Source organism: Rutidosis leptorrhynchoides, chromosome 3, assembly GCF_046630445.1.
Source record: "Rutidosis leptorrhynchoides isolate AG116_Rl617_1_P2 chromosome 3, CSIRO_AGI_Rlap_v1, whole genome shotgun sequence".
NCBI lineage: Eukaryota > Viridiplantae > Streptophyta > Magnoliopsida > Asterales > Asteraceae > Rutidosis > Rutidosis leptorrhynchoides.
In genome coordinates, this window is record NC_092335.1 from 184,071,028 (window position 1) to 184,090,757 (window position 19,730).

General features: G+C 35.1%; 2 protein-coding genes across 2 annotated transcripts; one reads left to right on the plus strand and one right to left on the minus strand.

Annotated features, from left to right (window-relative positions):
* Nucleotides 1–3,923: 3,923 nt before the first annotated feature.
* Nucleotides 3,924–8,616, plus strand: LOC139897074 (carbamoyl phosphate synthase arginine-specific large chain, chloroplastic-like). The gene is made up of 4 exons (XM_071879718.1): nucleotides 3,924–5,373; nucleotides 5,829–6,521; nucleotides 6,608–8,117; nucleotides 8,400–8,616. The coding sequence occupies exons 1-4, from the start codon at nucleotides 4,072–4,074 to the stop codon at nucleotides 8,435–8,437; spliced, it is 3,543 nt and encodes a 1,180-aa protein (XP_071735819.1). The 5' UTR covers nucleotides 3,924–4,071; the 3' UTR covers nucleotides 8,438–8,616.
* Nucleotides 8,617–15,476: 6,860 nt separating this feature from the next.
* LOC139900674 (uncharacterized) lies at nucleotides 15,477–16,198 on the minus strand. The gene is made up of 2 exons (XM_071883435.1): nucleotides 15,525–16,198; nucleotides 15,477–15,480 (listed from the first exon to the last, which is right to left on the minus strand). The coding sequence occupies exons 1-2, from the start codon at nucleotides 16,196–16,198 to the stop codon at nucleotides 15,477–15,479; spliced, it is 678 nt and encodes a 225-aa protein (XP_071739536.1).
* Nucleotides 16,199–19,730: the final 3,532 nt, after the last annotated feature.

The window sequence follows — 19,730 nt, forward strand, 5'->3', positions numbered from 1 at the left end:
GGTTATATAGTTTATGATGAATCACGAATTTAATACAAATATTTCTAATATAAGGTATATGATATGCATATTTTTGGAAAGCTGGCGAAAAATCAATAACTTTTCATTTAGAAATCGCGTGATTTCGATGAACGAATCAAAAGATATGGTCAACTGAATTATGATTTACGTTAATTGGAATTGCTTTTGAATCTGCAATTAATATTTAAACAACTTGTTTGTAAGATTGATAAATTGAATTTTTGAATATTACCAACCGAGTAAATGAATCCTTATATAAGGTACGTCTCGTTTTGTTGAACTATTGTCAAAATTGACTTTTTGAAACGACTTTGGATAACTTTTGTATGTCGATCTCGAGCATTAGGATTGTGATACATTATGATCAGACCTAGCTTGATAGTATATGTTCTCTAGGTTGAGATCTACGGTTATTTGGTATTCCGAGTTTCGGTCACATTTCGGTGAACGACTTTATGTGCTGCTAAAGTGAGTTTCATTTGCTCCCTTTTTAATTGCTTTTGCAATATATATTGTTAGGCTGAGAATACATGCACTTTATTTTAAACACAATGGATACAAGTACATACTAAATTCTACACTGAGTTTGAACCGAAAATTCCTTAGCTTTGGTAACTAGTAACTGCCAGTTATAAGAACTGGTTGGCGCGAGTAGTAGTATATGGATCCATAGGTCTTGACATCCCCATCTTTTCCAGGTATAGAAACCCTAGCCTGAACTATAAAATAGACATATGCTATTTGAGTTTAGTACACGTTGGATTGCGTGTATTGTACATGTTGGTTGCATGTATGTTAAAACAGGGGTACTTATTATATATACGTTAAGTTTAGTTACCAGGGTGCTCAATTTCGTAGAATATTTTGATAAACGTTTCTGGATAAAACAACTGAAATCTTGTGATCCACCTTTATATACAGATTATACGATACATTAAAACTATGAACTCACCAACCTTTGTGTTGACACTTGTTAGCATGTTTATTCTCAGGTTCCCTAGAAGTCTTCCGCTGTTTGCTTATATGTTAGACAAGCTATGTGCATGGAGTCTTACATGACATATTTTTCAAGGAAACGTTGCATTCACAAAATCATCACCATGTATCTATTTCGACTGCATTATCAACGGAAGTATTATTGTAAACTATTATATTACGGTGATTGTCTATATGTAGAAATTATCAGATGTCGAAAACCTTTAATTTAAATATTCAAATCAGATGTCGAAAACCTTTAATTTAAATATTCAATAATGGTGTGCCTTTTCAAAAGAATGCAATGTTTACAAAACGTATCATATAGAGGTCAAATACCTCGCAATGAAATCGATGAATGACGTGTTCGTCCATATGAATTTGGAACGATCGTCACACACTTTAACTCCAGCCTTTATATAGATATAAAAATTCACTAATGCAAAATACTATTTAACAGCACCTTTTTTAGCTGCTTCACGGTTTTGTGCATTCTAGACTTTTTTCAGTTCTTTCTCTTTTACCTGTGCACCATAATGGAACATATGAAACCCAGAGTGAACAACTTTACACGAAAGGGTATGTGCAATGTAATAGCAACATTCTTCAACGAAGATATGGCTTTTAGATGTAAACAAAAAGAAATTATATAAATGGCGAAAATAAAATAATTAATAAAAAAACCATTGAATTTGTTAAAACTTCATATTTAACATTAACACTAACATTGACATCATCCATGAACTGATTGGATGTGAGCATTACCTTATTAGAATACGCTTGTTAGGCTGCCATGAAAAATTGAAATGGAAGCTGTATACCGGATGAAAGTTGAATAAATACAACTAAGTGATAACCTGCGAAATCATAATACACTTACTCCAATCACTACGGAAACCAAATTGTCGTCGACATCCGGATGCCGATTATTCCACCGGAAAAGCTTCCATCGTCTTGCAGCAATTAAATCGTTTTGGATTGCTATTTTTTTTAAGGATAGGTTTTACTGGTCGTCCTCCGCTGTCTGATTAACCAACGATATAAGTTGCAGGCGAGATCAAATTAACTGAGTATATTACATAAGAGTTATACCGTTATGTGTATAAAATCGTGACAAATAAAGTACTGGTAGCTACGGCCTCTATTACGACGGATCTATGGCGATAATCGCCGGTACCAATGCTTTGGGGGTTTTCTTTTTTAATCGGTGGAGCAATCGGCGGATCTGAGTTGTTAATTTTGAAACCCTAATGCAGAATGCGCATGAGATGAAACTGGTGAACAATACTGTGCGTGAATTTTCCTTCAGCAATGAGGTGGCCACGTGGATTTTGAAGTGATTAATTAGTGCAAATTGTGATTAATTAGTTAATTATACCTCAGCAATCCTCATTAAGATGTAATTAGAAAGTGATACATAGGATTAATCTTCAGATTTATAAGATGTAATAGATTACGGAGTATAATATAAATATTGAGGAATATTCATTTGAGTCCATAAATTAAGTTGAGATTCAAGGGACCAATGAGAGCGCGACATGTGTCGCGAAAATCACATGTGATTGGAAAAAAAATTCAAAAATTTTTTTCGAAAAAAAAAAATTTTATTTTTTTTTTCGAAATTTTTTTTATAAATTTTTTTTTGAATTTTTTTTTTTTTACAATCACATATGATTTACCTGCACAATCACATGTGATTGGATTTGCCATGCATAATCACATGTGATTAGGTTTACAATCGCATGTGATTGACATGCATAATCACATATGATTTAAAAAAAAAAAATTCGGAAAAAAAAATTTCGAATAAAAAATTCGAAAAAAAATTTCGAAAAAAAAAATTTTCAAAAAAAATTTCGAAAAAAAAAAATTTTCGAATTTTTTTTTTCAATCACATGTGATTTTCGCACCACATGTCGCATTCTCATTGATTCCTTTGTTTTCAAGCAAATTTATGGATGCAAGTGATTACAACTCTATAAATATTGTTGCTGACTTTTCAAAGAAAAAAAAAATCATTCTTGAAACAAATATACTTACGGAATAATTTTAAGATTCCAAATTGATCATATTCCTTGAGAATATTTGAATTATACGAAACAAGAGCGACATAGTTTTTAAATTTTTTCATTTATCCATCTTAAAAAGATTAATTATTATGTAATTATTTGATTATAGATTAATCAAAGTATTCAGACAACTTTCCTCTAATATTTGACAAAATTAATTACGCCTTAATCCTATCAAAATTTCATGTAATATAAATCGAACAAAGTTTTTGACAATTCACACAAATAATGCAGGTGTTTTGTACAATATAATCTGTCAATGCAAATGGATTTATCAAAATATTTGTTGGATTTATCACTACCCTTCAGACCCTTTAGAGATGAACATTAACTTTTTTTTTTAAAGGCATGCCTCTCTCAAAGTATAGCAGATGGGGATTGAACCTGAGACCTTTTGAAACTTTTCAAGCATCTTATCAAAAAAAAAAAAAACTACAAAGACTTTTTGTCATTAACGATGGGAAAATAATGATGACCACTCAGGTGATGCACACTAACAATAGAGAGATAATATTTGTTAGATACATAAAATGACTAAAAAGCCTTCATTTGTATCTCACGTGATGCCTACTAACGATAGAAAAATAATGTCAGTTATATTTAGATTTAGATATCAACAACGCAACATTTTCAAAACATTAAGGCTATCATGTAAAAAAAATACTTTAGGTCTAGTCATAAAACTTTGAGCAAACACTAAGAACAAGGTGATTTACCTATCTCGTTATGTACTATTTCACTATTAATAAAAGTTGCTTGTCTTTCAAAAAAAATAAATAAAATTTAGTAATTAATTAATTTAATTTTAATGATAAAAAAATTAAAAATTTGAAAAACAACTTAATGAAAAAGGAGTAATTAACGGCAAATAAAGCAAAGCAATCGAGCAAATTGTGGTTTATGGAGAAGAAAGCCAAAAGGTGAACCATTTTTAGCAAAAACCTAACCATCTTCTTCTCTCTGCCTCCTGCGCCGCCGCTCTGTTTGACCTTCACCGCCGTAAAACATGGCGACCACCCGTTGCTTCACTCCCTGCGACAATATTTTCATCTCACCCACCACCACTGCTGCATCTGCTTTCATTTCCAATAAACACAAATCTTTTCATTTACTTCAATCCCCATTAAACAAGTCCAAACCAAGTTACTATTTATCATCACCTTCAACACGCACACCAACTGTTTGTTTAAATGCCTCAAAGAATACCCAAGTCAATAAAGATCAAAAACCAAATGTGGGTAAGCGTACTGACATAAAAAAGATTATGATTCTTGGTGCTGGACCCATTGTTATTGGCCAAGCTTGTGAATTTGATTACTCTGGTACTCAAGCTTGTAAAGCTTTAAGAGAAAATGGTTATGAGGTTGTTCTTATTAACTCAAATCCTGCAACTATCATGACTGACCCTGAAATGGCTGACAGGACTTATATTGAACCAATGACACCTGAGCTTGTTGAGCAGGTGATTGCAATAGAGAGACCCGACGCGATTCTGCCCACGATGGGCGGTCAAACTGCGCTTAATCTTGCCGTTGCGTTGGCTGAAAGCGGTGTGCTTGTTAAGTATAATGTGGAACTGATTGGTGCTAAACTTGAAGCTATTAAGAAAGCTGAAGATAGGGAGTTGTTTAAGGAAGCCATGAAGAATATCGGGCTTAATACGCCACCTTCTGGGATTGGTACTACATTACAAGAATGTATGCAAATTGCTGAAAACATTGGTGAGTTTCCTTTGATCATTAGGCCTGCTTTTACTTTAGGCGGTACGGGTGGTGGAATTGCGTATAATAAACAAGAATTTGAAACGATTTGTAAGTCGGGGCTTGCAGCTAGTGTGACATCGCAGGTTTTAGTTGAGAAGTCATTGTTAGGATGGAAAGAATATGAGCTTGAAGTTATGAGGGATTTGGCTGATAATGTGGTTATTATATGTTCTATTGAAAATATTGATCCGATGGGTGTTCATACTGGTGATTCGATTACTGTTGCCCCTGCACAAACTTTGACCGATAAGGAGTACCAACGGTTACGAGATTATTCTATTGCAATTATTAGAGAAATTGGAGTTGAATGTGGTGGGTCAAATGTGCAGTTTGCTGTGAATCCTGATGATGGTGAGGTTATGGTTATTGAAATGAACCCTAGGGTTTCGAGGTCGTCTGCTTTGGCTTCGAAAGCTACTGGCTTTCCTATTGCGAAGATGGCTGCTAAGTTATCGGTTGGTTATTCGTTGGATCAGATTCCGAATGATATCACGATGAAGACGCCAGCTAGTTTCGAACCCTCTATTGATTATGTTGTCACAAAGGCTAGAACCCTTAACCTTACTTCAGTAACTTTTACTTATTTCTTGCAAAATCTTTATAATTTATGCACAAAAAATCTGTTCTTTTGATTATGTTTTTCATCATCACTCAAGATTTTGAATTCGGTTAATGCTAGAGTATTGTGGATGATATGATTTTGAAAAGTTTAAAACTTTTTGTCCAATTCTTGTTATTAAGAGTATCATATGATCACTTTTAAATGGCAACAGAACTGCATATTCAAGTATATAGTATAAATTGTATCTGTTAGTTTTTTAAATGATTAATAATTGTAAAACCTATCCACACACCATCTCCTGCACCATGTTCATTAAGATTTGATTTTCTATTATTCGATATCACATCATGACTATCATAACAAACATCCAAACACCCTTATGTATGTTGTGTATATATGAATTCAATGATGATCCTAATATTACTTCATACATAACAGATACCCCGGTTTGCATTTGAGAAATTCCCAGGATCTACACCAGTGTTGACAACACAGATGAAATCGGTTGGTGAGTCCATGGCCGTAGGTCGCACGTTTCAAGAATCTTTTCAAAAGGCGGTTCGATCACTCGAGTGTGGCTACTCAGGGTGGGGTTGTGCACCGATAAAGGAGCTTGATTGGGATTGGGACAAGATTAAATACAGTCTGCGGGTCCCGAATCCTGATCGTATCCATGCTGTTTACGCTGCAATCAAACGAGGCATGAAACTGGGTGCCATACATAAATTAAGTTTCATTGATACATGGTTCCTTACCCAACTTAAGGAATTGGTTGATGTTGAACAATATGTCATGGCTAAAAGTTTACATCAGCTCACTAAAGACGAATTTTACGAGGTGAAGAAACGTGGTTTTAGTGATAAACAGATAGCCTTTGCTACAAAGTCAACAGAGAAAGAAGTTCATCTGAAACGATTAGGTTTAGGAGTTGCTCCTGCTTACAAACGTGTCGATACATGTGCTGCAGAATTTGAGGCCAATACTCCTTATATGTATTCATCGTATGATTATGAATGTGAATCAGCACCAACCAAAAGTAAAAAAGTTTTGATTTTGGGTGGTGGGCCTAATCGAATTGGTCAAGGGATTGAGTTTGACTATTGTTGTTGCCATGCTTCATTTGCTCTTCAGGTTTGTTTATTACTTTATTGATTATCTTGTAATCTTGTATTGTATGCTTTTTTTTTTCTTTTCTTAATTTCGTTTGATTTGTATAGGAGGCAGGCTATGAAACTATTATGATGAATTCAAATCCCGAGACAGTATCGACCGATTATGACACAAGTGACCGCCTTTATTTTGAACCTTTAACGGTGGAGGATGTACTTAACGTCATCGACATCGAACGGCCTGATGGCATCATCGTGCAGTTCGGTGGTCAAACCCCTCTGAAACTGGCTCTACCCATCCAACACTATCTAGATGAACACAAACCACCATCGGCTAGTGGTGGTCTGGTCCGTATTTGGGGAACCTCACCCGACTCCATTGATGCAGCCGAGGACCGAGAGCGGTTCAATGCAATCTTGAAAGAACTGCAAATCGAGCAACCGAAAGGTGGAATCGCTAAAAGTGATGCCGATGCTATTCGTATTGCATCTGAAATTGGGTACCCGGTTGTTGTTAGACCTTCTTACGTATTAGGTGGTCGAGCCATGGAAATTGTTTACAGTGACGAAAAGCTTATAACATATCTCGAAACAGCTGTTGAGGTGGACCCCGAACGGCCCGTTCTGGTTGACCGATACTTATCAGATGCAATCGAAATCGATATCGATTCACTTGCTGATTCGCACGGTAATGTTGTGATTGGTGGAATCATGGAACACATCGAACAAGCCGGGGTCCACTCGGGCGATTCAGCTTGCATGATTCCAACTAAAACCGTTTCATCATCGAGCCTAGAAACAATCAGATCATGGACCATCAAATTGGCTAAACGTTTAAACGTGTGCGGTCTTATGAACTGTCAGTATGCGATCGCAAATTCCGGGGACGTTTTCTTGCTCGAGGCGAACCCACGTGCCTCTCGTACCGTCCCGTTTGTGTCTAAAGCAATCGGTCGCCCGTTAGCTAAATACGCTTCGCTTGTAATGTCGGGATTATCACTTAACGAACTTGGTTTCACAAAAGAAGTCATCCCAAAGCATATATCGGTCAAAGAAGCCGTTCTTCCTTTCGAGAAATTTCAAGGATGTGACGTGTTTCTCGGGCCCGAAATGCGTAGCACCGGTGAAGTAATGGGGATCGACACCGAGTTTTCAGTTGCATTTGCGAAATCCCAAATAGCCGCGGGCCAAAAATTGCCTGTTTCGGGCACTGTTTTTCTCAGTTTGAATGATATAACGAAACCCCATTTGGGTAAAATCGCTCGGGCATTTATAGGACTCGGGTTTACGATTGTTGCGACTTCTGGGACTGCTCGTGTTCTTGAACTTGAAGGTGTTCCCGTTGAGCGGGTTTTGAAGCTGCATGAGGGACGACCACATGCGGGTGATATGGTTGCAAATGGACAAATTAATTTAATGGTGGTTACAAGTTCGAACGATGAACTGGACCAGATCGATGGGCGACAACTTAGGAGGATGGCTCTTGCTTACAAGATTCCGGTTATAACGACGGTTTCAGGTGCTTTGGCTACTGCTGAAGCTATAAGAAGTTTGAAAACAAGCAAATTTAAAATGGTTGCTATTCAGGATTACTTTTTAGAAGATGTGCAGCTCATAGGTAAAATTTTATTTATTTAATTTAATTTAACACTACACTAAAAGCTAAACATTTACGAACAGCAAACGATGACGTCAGCCGCTGATGCCATGATGATGTTATCATCCTTTTATTTATTTATATTTTTTTTTTATTTTTACTTTTTTTCCAATAAAATTTTTTACCCCTACCGTAACGCGCGGTTTTTTTTTACTTGTTAATTCCTAAAACAGTGTTTTTTGTATTGCCATATACATAGAAATTTATGGGTAAAGAGTTGATTGTTTGGGTTTTGTGTTTCAGGTGATAAGAGTGCTGCAACGGTCTCATTGGAGTCGTAGATTTGTGCTGCTGTGGTTATTTTTATATATTTTTTTAACTAAAATCACATAAAAGAACTCCATATCAGGTGTATGTTTGTACTGTGTGTTATGTTGAACGGAACCACATATGTCCTTGTTTTTTTTCACCTTTGTGTTGATGTAAAACAACGAGACATATAATAAGGTGGTGTTTCTTATACCAATCTTGTTTTCTACACTCTGTTCTGAATTTCTTTAGCCAGTTGAGAACTTTGAAGTTCTTGGCGTTACGGGTGTTAAATATTTGGTTTCAACTGATTAATGCAAAATGGAATTGAATGAAAACTAAAAAAAATACAAACCGAATTTGAATTCAGTTTTTGTTTTGGTTCGGTTTTCAAATTTGATTTTGGTTTTACTTTTTCGAATTCTGTTTAACCGAAAAGCTAATTCAAAACCGAATTCAACTTTTAATATATATAGATGAAAAACCGATTTGTTATGATTATTTTGGTTAAATTATGAATTTTTGGGTTTTCAGTTTCCGTTTTGAAATTGAATTTGGTTTCAGGTTTGGTTTCTCCTCCAAGTTTTTAAAACCAAACAAACCAACCCGAATAAACTGAAAACGGAATCGATGAACACATCTAGTTACGATAGCAAATTCTTGATTACTCATTACGGTATGCTAGAGGTGGCACTCGGCTTGTTTTTCTTCTGTAATGGGTTAGTTTTTTATAAGGGCCAGAATGGGTCGATTCGCAAACACCTTTTAAACTGGAAATTGTTGGAACATATAGTTCCTTTCATGCATTTATTTCATACCATTCAATATGTAAGATAAATATATAAAGAGCATTAGAACAAAAAGAATTAAAAGACTACATCTTGCTAACTTTCTCTACATTTTTAATTCTCTGCATTTATTCCCATAATCAAAAGTACAATTTATACTTGAAAAATGCAATCAACTAGCTACTGCAACAATAAGGAAACGTGCTCTACCACTATTCTACTATCCATAATATTAGGATCATGGATTACATGCATTACTAATTAACAAATGCTAATAAGTTGGTAACACATCATGTCTAGCCCATGCTCTCTTGCACACTACTTTGACCAACCACTCCACTACGTTTTTACCTCCACATAATTCGGTCAAACTAGTTAATCTGCCACATGCATATTTGCAAACAAATATGTGCTACACTCCTTTATTTCCTTAACTTGCAAAACCCATGTGTGATCTACCGAAACTAATAATTCCTTCATTGGGCCACTCCCTTCTATTGGGCTCTCTGGTTGGGCTGCAACTTGGGCCACACTTCTTACTTGAACTTCGATGGGCCTGTTGGACTCTTAAAATATTGCTAGACTCATTCTGGAGCCTAGCAAGAATGAAGGTAGCAAAAAAGTTAACAAGCAAGTTAGCAAGCAAGTTAGCAAGAAAGAAGCAAGAAATTTAGCAAGCAGTGGCAGGGCTGATTTTGATTTCCGAATCAGCAAGAAAGAAGCAGAAGCATGTGATCACATCGTAGCAGGAAAACGCAACGGTGCGTAGCAGGAAAACGCAACGCTGCGTAGCAGGAAAAACGCATCAGCAGTTTACAGCAGGAAAATAGCAGGCGGAAAAAGTTGTTAATAGCAGCAGGAGAAGCAGTTGAAAATAATAACAGCAGGAAGAAACAAGTAGCAAGAACAAACCAATTAAGAGGGTGAATGTTAGGATTAATTGGTTTGTCACTTAATAATCATAAGTTTAGTTTTAATTAATTAAGTTTGGTAGATAATTGAGAGTGGCATGTAGGACCGATTCTCATGCAGTGAATGTTTAGATATGATAAGTGGGTATGAGTTACCACTTATTTAGGAGAAGTTAGCATATAGGAAATGGGTCTTGTACGTGAAAGATGAGTGGGTTCATGTTGACCAGATTTTTAGGAAGACTACTAGGTTATTTGTTGGTCCACGTTTGTTACTGTAAAGGCTATATATAGTCACATTACTTTATTGAATAATGCAGAGAAGTTCAATACAATGTAGTCGATAGTGTTGTTTTGTTTTCTTTATATATTCAATATATTATATTATTGAGTATATTCAAAGTAAGATGTATGAAAGCAAGATTTAGGAACTATATGTTCCAACAGAAATATCGTTGAATAAGATGTAGCAATTAATAAATAGATTATGCACGCCGAAACTTGATTATTTAAGAAATTAACAGGATAAATGACCAAATACTGATGTATATTTGTTACGATTTTGATATCTTTATTCAAACATCAAAAAATGTTAGTTACACAACCGTGTACATTTTTCAAACTTTTATGTATTAGGGGTTTTTGTTTTTTGAGTTCTGATAGAAACCTACCATATTAGGTTCCATTAGCGAGTAAAACTCCTGGGTGACGAGTCCCCGAGCAACGAGACTCGTAACCGAGTGAATTGCGCACATTGGCACCCCTCCGGTCAATAGTTCATTTTTGATTCGATCTTGAGTGTTACCAAGATTCGAACGTGGGTCTCCTGCTTCACAGGAAACTTGGTAGCCATTGATCTTTGCCCGTGATTAATGTATTGGGTTTCTTAATAAGTTGTTATAAAAAATAATAATAAAAAAAACACTTGATTTTATGCCATTAACTCATTAAGTGTTTAAAATGTCATCGAGTCTCGGGCAATAAAGAAGTCATCAGCGAAGTATGTATGAACATTGTGGTGATTAACATATTGGGAAGAAACCACTTAAACTAAGACGATTCCTAATCAGAAAGCACTTAAAATGCATTAATTTCCGATTTGTCGAAATTAGCGTTTTCAGAAATTAGGGTTTGGGTGATCCGAATTTATGAGATTCTGTTTGGGAACAATTGTCAGATAAAGTAACTAAAACCGAATTTGGAAGATCTGGTTTCAAAAAATTGGTCAGAGGTGCGATCCACGTGGGCATAATCTAGAAATTTGTTATGTAATTCTTGAATTCAAGATGAATCGAAGAACTACTAATCTCAATATGGAAACTTCAAAATGAGAACAAGCTTCAAGAATTGAAATTAGGGTTTCATTGATGACGAAAATTAGAGTACAATTGGGGAAAGAAAAATACAATTGAATGACTGACTAATCGATTGAACATCCTAACTATATAACAACAACCAACTCTAATTCAGTTAGACGATTCAGTTGAAGGATCTGTTAACAACAAATTCTCCCGCCTATTCCATTATCTGTATCATTGCTGCACATTGCACATGTCTTGCACATGACTTGAATGTGCACATGAGCAGCACGTGAGCTTCATAACAATCTCCTTCCTTTCAAATTATTCTTGTCCACAAGAATTAAAATCAAATTCTGGGAAACGTTCCATAACCTCTGCAGCTCGTTCCCAGGTTGCATCATCAGCTGACCCATTTTCCCATTGAACCAAAAATTGCACATCTGGCCTGTTGTCTCTTTTAACCATTTTCCTATCCAAAATTTTATAAGGTTTAGCAGTGATGAGGCCTGTGGTATCCAATTGGGGTAATAATCCCATCTGCACAGGAGTGGGTCCCTTGTAGCTTTTAAGCTGGGAAACATGAAACACAGGATGAACCAAAGTTGACTGTGGCAATTGTAATTTGTATGCAACCTCTCCTATCTTCTGTAACACTTGAAATGGTCCATAGAATTTAGGGGAAAACTTGTGTTGAGCTGCACCCCTCAAAGAAATTTGTCTATAGGGCTACAATTTAACATAAACCCAATCACCAACTTGCAACACCCTTTCTGTTCTCTTCCTATCTGCATAATGCCTCATCCTATCTTGTGCTCTCTTAATATGAAATTTGAGCAGAGCAATGGCATTTTCCCTGGCCACTAAACTTCTGTCTACAGCTTCCACCTTGCTATGACCAGGTACATATGTAGTAGCAGTCAAGGGAGTCTGACCATAGACTACTTCAAAAGGAGTGGTCTGTATAGCTATATGAAAATTGGAATTATACCAGAACTCAGCCAAAGACAACCACCTAATCCATTGTTTTGGTTGTTCACCTGTCATACACCTTAGGTAGCACTCAATGCTCCTATTCACCACTTCATTTTGCCCATCTGTTTGGGGATGGTAGGCAGTGGATAGATGCAAACTAAATTAAGGAACTTGAAAAATTCCTTCCAAAACATACTTGTGAAAACCTTGTCCCTATCACTCACTATAACTGATGGTAAACCATGAAGCTTGTACACATTATCCACAAATGCCATAGCTACTTGAGAGACTGTAAATGGATGGGATATGGGTATGAAATGAGCATACTTGCTTAACCTGTCTACCACTACAAAAATAACATCCTTGCCTCCAGATTTTAGCAAACCCTCAATGAAATCCATAGAGATTTCTGACCAAATCCTACTAGGTATTGGAAGTGGTTGTAACAGACCTGGATTTTGTGTCAAATCTGGTTTACACCTTTGACACACATCACAGTTTCTAACAAAATCCTTGACATGCCTTCTCATGTGATTCCAATAGAAACAAGCAGCCAACCTTTTGAAAGTGGCCTGAGAACCAGAATGCCCCCCTAAAGAGTCATTATGGAAGTGTTTGAGTAGTGATAACCTCAATGTATTGTCAGCACCAATGACCACCTTATTTTTCCTATGTAAAATCCCATTATGCCAAGAATAGTGCTTAGCCTGAGTTGGATCCATACTCAGTTTAGCAATTACTTGTTGTAGGTCAACATCTGTAGCCACACTTTTGGCTATCTGATCCTGCAAATTATGACTTATGGTAGTCAATTGAATTTGAAAAAGTTGACCAACACCCTGTACTCTAGATAAAGCATCTGCAGCTGCATTCTCACATCCCTTCTTGTAGACTATCTCATAGTCAAATCCCATGAGCTTAGGCAACCACTTCATTTGTGTTGGTGTAGATATTCTCTGATCAAGCAGATACTTAAGACTGATATGATCAGTCTTAATAATAAAGTGCCTGTCCAACAGATAACCCCTCCATTTTTCCAAGGCTAAGATAACTGCCATAAACTCCTTTTCATATGTAGACAACCCTTGGTGCCTTGTGGACAAAGACTTACTCAAGTATGCTATAGGGTGGCCCTCTTGATGTAACACTGCACCAACCCCTACCCCAGATGCATCTGTTTCAAGAATGAAAGTTTTATCAAAGTCAGGTAGCTTAAGTACTGGAGCCTGTTGCATTGCTAACTTCAATGTTTCAAACGCTTGGGTTGCCTCTTCTGACCAAATGAAAGCATCCTTCTTTAGTAGCTTGGTTAAAGGCAAGCTAATGATGGAATAATGCTTGACAAATCTTCTGTAATACCCTGTTAACCCTAAAAACCCACATAGCTGCTTTAAATTTGTTGGTATAGGCCATTTAGCCATAGCTGCAACCTTAGTAGAGTCAGTTGACACTCCTTTGTCAGAGATGACATGACCTAGGTATTCCACCTCATGAGTAGCAAAAGTGCATTTTGACATTTTGGCATAGAGTTGGTGCTTTTCCATAGTCTGCAATACCATTTTCAGATGATACAAATGTGCCTCTAGACTTGGATTATACACCAAGATATCATCAAAGAAAACCAATGTAAATTTCCTCAAAAAGGGTTTGAACACATCATTCATCAAAGCCTGGAATGTAGATGGAGCATTGGTGAGTCCAAAAGGCATCACCAAAAACTTATAATGGCCTTCATGTGTTCTGAATGCAGTCTTTGCAATATCATCTTCATACATACGTATTTGATGATATCCAGATCTAAGGTCTAATTTTGAAAAGAAGCATGAACCACTAAGCTCATCTATTAATTCCTCAATTATTGGGAAAGGAAATTTATCCTTGACTGTGTGTTTATTGAGCTCCCTATAATCAATGCACATCCTCCAAGTGCCATCTTTCTTTTTCACCATCACTATAGGGGCAGAATAGGGACTTTGACTAGCTCTAATCACTCCGGTATCCAATAATTCTTGTACCATGCTTTCAATAGCATCTTTTTGGCTAGGTGGGTGCCTATATGGCCTTATATTGATAGGTTGTGTCCCTTGTTTGAGTGGAATCCTATGGTCAAATGATCTTTTAGGTGGTAGACCAGTAGGCACTTCAAATACACTTTGAAATGTAGCCAAAAGTTTTGTAATTTCAGGACAGGGACTGGCCTTTTCTTTTTGTGACTTGTCTGCTGGTGATTCCAGATTCCAAAGTGTAGCAGGGTACACACATAGGTGCATAGCATTACATTGGGCAATGGGCTGGGATAAAGACTTTACCATATCCTTTCCCTCTTGTAACTGAGTAGGCATTTTGTGTTTTCCCCTCAACTCCAACTTCTTCCCTTTGTGTACAAAAGACATCTTTAATTCTTCAAAATTCCATTTAATATTCCCTAATGTCTTAAGCCATTGGATACCAAGAACCATCTCACTACCTCCCAGTGGTATTAACACCATGTCACTAACAAAGGTTTGACCACAAATAACCCAGCTGAAACATACACATTCACTTGAACTTATTATTTTGTTACCCCCAGGCACAAATACCATCATTGGTTCTGTGTTCTTGAACCTGCAACCCAACCTTTTGGCAGTATGCAGATCTAGGAAGTTATGAGTACTTCCAGAATCAATTAAAATGTTAACCACTTGCTTCTGCACAGTCCCCACCACCCTCATTGTTTGATAGGTATTGGTACCAGTTAATGCATTTAAGGAGATCAATGGTTTCTCAAATTCTGAACTGCACATTTCATTGTTATCATTCATGGCTTCATTTGGTTCTAAAATTTCATCACAATCCTCCAATTCTTGTTCTGTGCATGCTAATACCTCTAAAGAATATAATTGCCCACTACATTTGTGCCCTGGTGCATACTTTTGGTCACAATAAAAACACAAATGCTTGGCACGTTTCTCATCTAACTCTTTTTGAGTCAACTGTCTTCTATTAGCATACTGTGATGAATTAGTTCTTGACATGTTGTTATAGGGTGATGTAGCCAATGCCATGTGATTATTTCCCTCTTTTAACCCCCCATTTCCTTGTGAATTAAACCTTGATGTACTAGCTGTAACAGTAGACTTAGGAGTTGGAAGTAATGGAGTATTGTACCTTCTCTTAGTAACAGCAATAGTTTCCTCTTGCATTCTGGCCAACCCCATGGCATCTTCCAAGGTATGAGGTTTAAACATCCTCACAGGGAGTTCTATATCTTTTTGTAACCCAGCCAGATAAAAACTGATGGACTGTTTATCAGTTACTTCGGTCTTATTTAGCAATTGTTCAAATTCATCATTGTAGATCTTCAAGGAACCATTTTGCCTCAAATTCTTGAGTTCAGCTAGTGGATCTTCAATTGTGGACCCAAATCTCTTCTGCACAGCTTCTGCATATACAAGCCAATCAACATCTTCACCATGTGTCTTGACAAATTGTTGATGCCATACCAGAGCTCTCTTGTACATATGGATTGATGCCAGCCTTACTTTTTCATTCTCCTCAATTCTGTCTGCAATAAAGAATTGATTACACCTGTATAACCATTCTTTGACATCCTCTCCATCAAACTTTGGGAGCTCTAGTTTTGTGAATCTAGCCATTTGTGTATTCCTATTGTACAGACCATCGCCATTTCTGTTAGTTGACAAGTACCTTTGTTGTAAGATGACATCATCTAACTTAGTAGCCATAGCAGCTACCGTTTGATTCAGAGCAGCTACAGTGGATCGCAGAGTTTCAAGTGAATTGCTATCTTCACCAGAATTTGCCCTAGTTGAAACAGCCATTGTTGTGAGTTGAAAAGAATCGATTTCGTAGCCAGGAAATCGCTCTGATACCAATTTGTTATGTAATTCTTGAATTCAAGATGAATCGAAGAACTACTAATCTCAATCTGGAAACTTCAAAATGAGAACAAGCTTCAAGAATTGAAATTAGGGTTTCATTGATGACGAAAATTAGAGTACAATTGGGGAAAGAAAAATACAATTGAATGACTGACTAATCGATTGAACATCCTAACTATATAACAACAACCAACTCTAATTCAGTTAGACGATTCAGTTGAAGGATCTGTTAACAACAAATTCTCCCGCCTATTCCATTATCTGTATCATTGCTGCACATTGCACATGTCTTGCACATGACTTGAATGTGCACATGAGCAGCACGTGAGTTTCATAACAATATTAAATGAAGTCAAACAGAGCTCTCCATGATCGAACGATGGTTTTGACCGTGGGTTAGTCGTGTGTTGCCAGACTTAGATTTTGAGTTTTATTGCGTTACTGCATACCCATGCCTCATCTCACGGTCAAACATGAGCTAGCTTTGGCAGTCTTATTTGGCAAACAGCTTTTCATTTTGATTCGCTTTGACATGTTTAAAAATTTAGTCGTACATGGATTTATGAAATTGGTGTTATTTATGATATTTATGCGTATGTGTGAATTTATTATTTATTATTATATTATATTATATTATACTTATATTCTAAAACACATACGGGAAATGAATAGTAATAGTACTCAGGGGTATTTCTAACTTTTTGCCTTTTTTTCCTTCCCAAATTCAACCACAAACCACCCCACACTTTATTCAAAAAAGCAAATCCACCCCCAAACAGGGAGTAAAGTGTCAATTAACCATTCTCATAAAAAATCTTAAACAAACTCCACCCAAATATTCAGGGGTATTTTCGACTTTTTGCCCTTTTTTTCAAATTCAACCACAAACCACCCCACACTTTATTCAAAAAAGCAAATCCACCCCCAAACAGGGGGTAAAGTGTCAATTAACCATTCTCATAAAAAATCTTAAACAAACTCCACCCAAATATTCAACGGGTCATATCTTCGTACTCGCAACGAGTTAAATTTTTCCGCCACCATCGTTAAACTCGAAATAATTTTAGGAACACAATGTCACTAGCTATACGCAAAACGGGCACTTTTTAAAAAACGCTAAATATTTGGGGTACTTTTCATACACGTTAATTCTCCGTTAAATTTTTAAAAGTCGACAACTCCATAGCGAAACGCGGAGATGCACATATATTGTTACTTTTAAATAACATTTAAATCTTTCACGGGTTATACCTTTTAGTCGACTCGAGTTGCACTTCAACAACATCATCGTTAGCCACAAAAAAAATTTACAAACTAAATGCAAAAAAATACATTAAAAATCGAACCCCCGGCGCGAAGCGAGGGTTCGAACACTAGTTATCATCAAAACATAAACATTTAAATATTACCGTGACTTTATTAACCAACAGAAGTTGTCGATGTTAATTGTTATATTTAACATGCTGATTGGTTATAGATAATCCTCTACCTCCACATCTTTTGACCGACTTCAGAGAAGGGAATCAACTACCCATTATCAAAGTATATCCCACTATGTGAGGTATATATCATGCAACATTTTTATTTTATATAGATAAAAAATATATTTTTGTTTTATATAAAAAAAAAAATCATGTAATTCTTTCTTTATTTTATCTTGTACTACTTTAAATTTGTTACTGTATTAATGTCGAAAACGATTTAATATGATTATATGATCTTAAAATTGTATAGTCAAACTTGTAATACATTTTTTAGTTTCAAAATATCGACTAATAATTACAAAGAATGTTAAGATTGTACAAATATATTCTGAAATTATTATTTATCTATTCTCGTGTTATATCAAAAATTTCAATTTTATATGATCATAACTCACAAGAATTTAATTATTTAAATGATTTTTTGTCATGGTGGGACTCATGGTCAGTGACTACTTCAAAGAAATCTATTGTTTACTCTATTATGGCGATCACTTGTTGGCTTATTTGAAGGCACATAAATGGTGTTATACATCCGGAATCGACTATGAGAAAAGGCGACATTTATGATCTTATACACTCATTTTCTTTTTCATGATTGTATCATAGGGGTAAAGGTTATCTACGTTGGAACAATTGGTTCATTAAACCGTTGTAACTTTTTCTTTTTACCATATAGTTCCTTACTAGAGGCGTAATAAAATTTGCTTTGATGTTCAAAAAAAAGTTGTATGTTCTAACTTTGTATCAAACGTTTTAAAATTTACTTATAACAAACAGTGACTACCATAAAACTTGAAGAATTATATAAATGAGTTTTTATATAAACTTGAAAAGCATATTTTAAATGCGGAATGACTTTTAAATATATACTTTAAAAGTTTTTTTAAGAACTAAATAATATATAAATATAATTTAACTATGCATTTAGTATTTGATATTTGATATTGAAGTAAAATGTGAGAGGATTTTTTTTCAAAAAATCGTTGGTCAATTGAAGGGATAATGATATATTTCTTTCATATATAAATTAATAATAATGGAGGAAAAACAAAAATAGTTATTGCTCCATGCAAGGATTGTACCTACACTCAATTTTCAAAGAACATTTCTAACACATTACACGCACACATATATATTGATTTGAAACGTACCAAATGACATATAGTTTACGTATAAAATGACGCATCAGCAATGAGTGAATAGATTATACATAATATAATACATAAAAAATAAAATAAAAAATGTATGGGCATTCAAGTTTTATCAATTTATTATTAACTAAAATGCAAAGACATATTTTTAATTGATATTTTTAAATATTAATTTAGCTTTTTCTAAAACATAAAAATATATGTATTCAAATTTAATTTACTAGTATAGTTTATAACTAGATAAAGGTCCGACCGAGCATTTCTGCGGCTAAATCATGGTCGTAAGTAGGGTTTTTATATATTTAGTTATATATGTAATATATTTTGCTCAATTGACGACAACGCTATACATTTTTGTGTATAATGTTTATTAGATTACATTATATTTATATTGTTATAAAATAGTTTAATGATTTCATTTAACTAATAAAAATATCTTTAAAAAAATACCATCTAACGAATACCCGTTAACCACTTAATCTATCATATATGGATATGTATTAATGAATAAAATGGATATGGATCAATGAATTATCTCTCTCTCTCTCTCTCTCTCTCTATATATATATATATATATATATATATATATATATATATATATATATATATATATATATAATTAAATAAATATGGATATGTGATTAACCGATTCATTATCATCTGTAGTTGTGGTATATAAAATTGTAGTTATTTATTTTAGAATTAGCGGGCAAAAAAGGTCACCGCGTGTTGCAGCGAAAAATCTTTTGCAACAATAAATTTCATTATATACGTTAAACATTTATTTTAATAGTTTACAATTATAATATTCATATCAACAATTATTACAGAGATATA

Bases quoted from the DNA above. Each gene is read 5' to 3' on its own strand.
- LOC139897074 (XM_071879718.1), top strand. From the start codon at position 4,072: ATGGCGACCACCCGTTGCTTCACTCCCTGCGACAATATTTTCATCTCA. The intron at 5,374-5,828 runs GCTAGAACCCTT...CATACATAACAG, and splicing joins TTGATTATGTTGTCACAAAG to ATACCCCGGTTTGCATTTGA. The intron at 6,522-6,607 runs GTTTGTTTATTA...TGATTTGTATAG, and splicing joins ATGCTTCATTTGCTCTTCAG to GAGGCAGGCTATGAAACTAT.
- LOC139900674 (XM_071883435.1), bottom strand. From the start codon at position 16,198: ATGGCTGTTTCAACTAGGGCAAATTCTGGTGAAGATAGCAATTCACTT.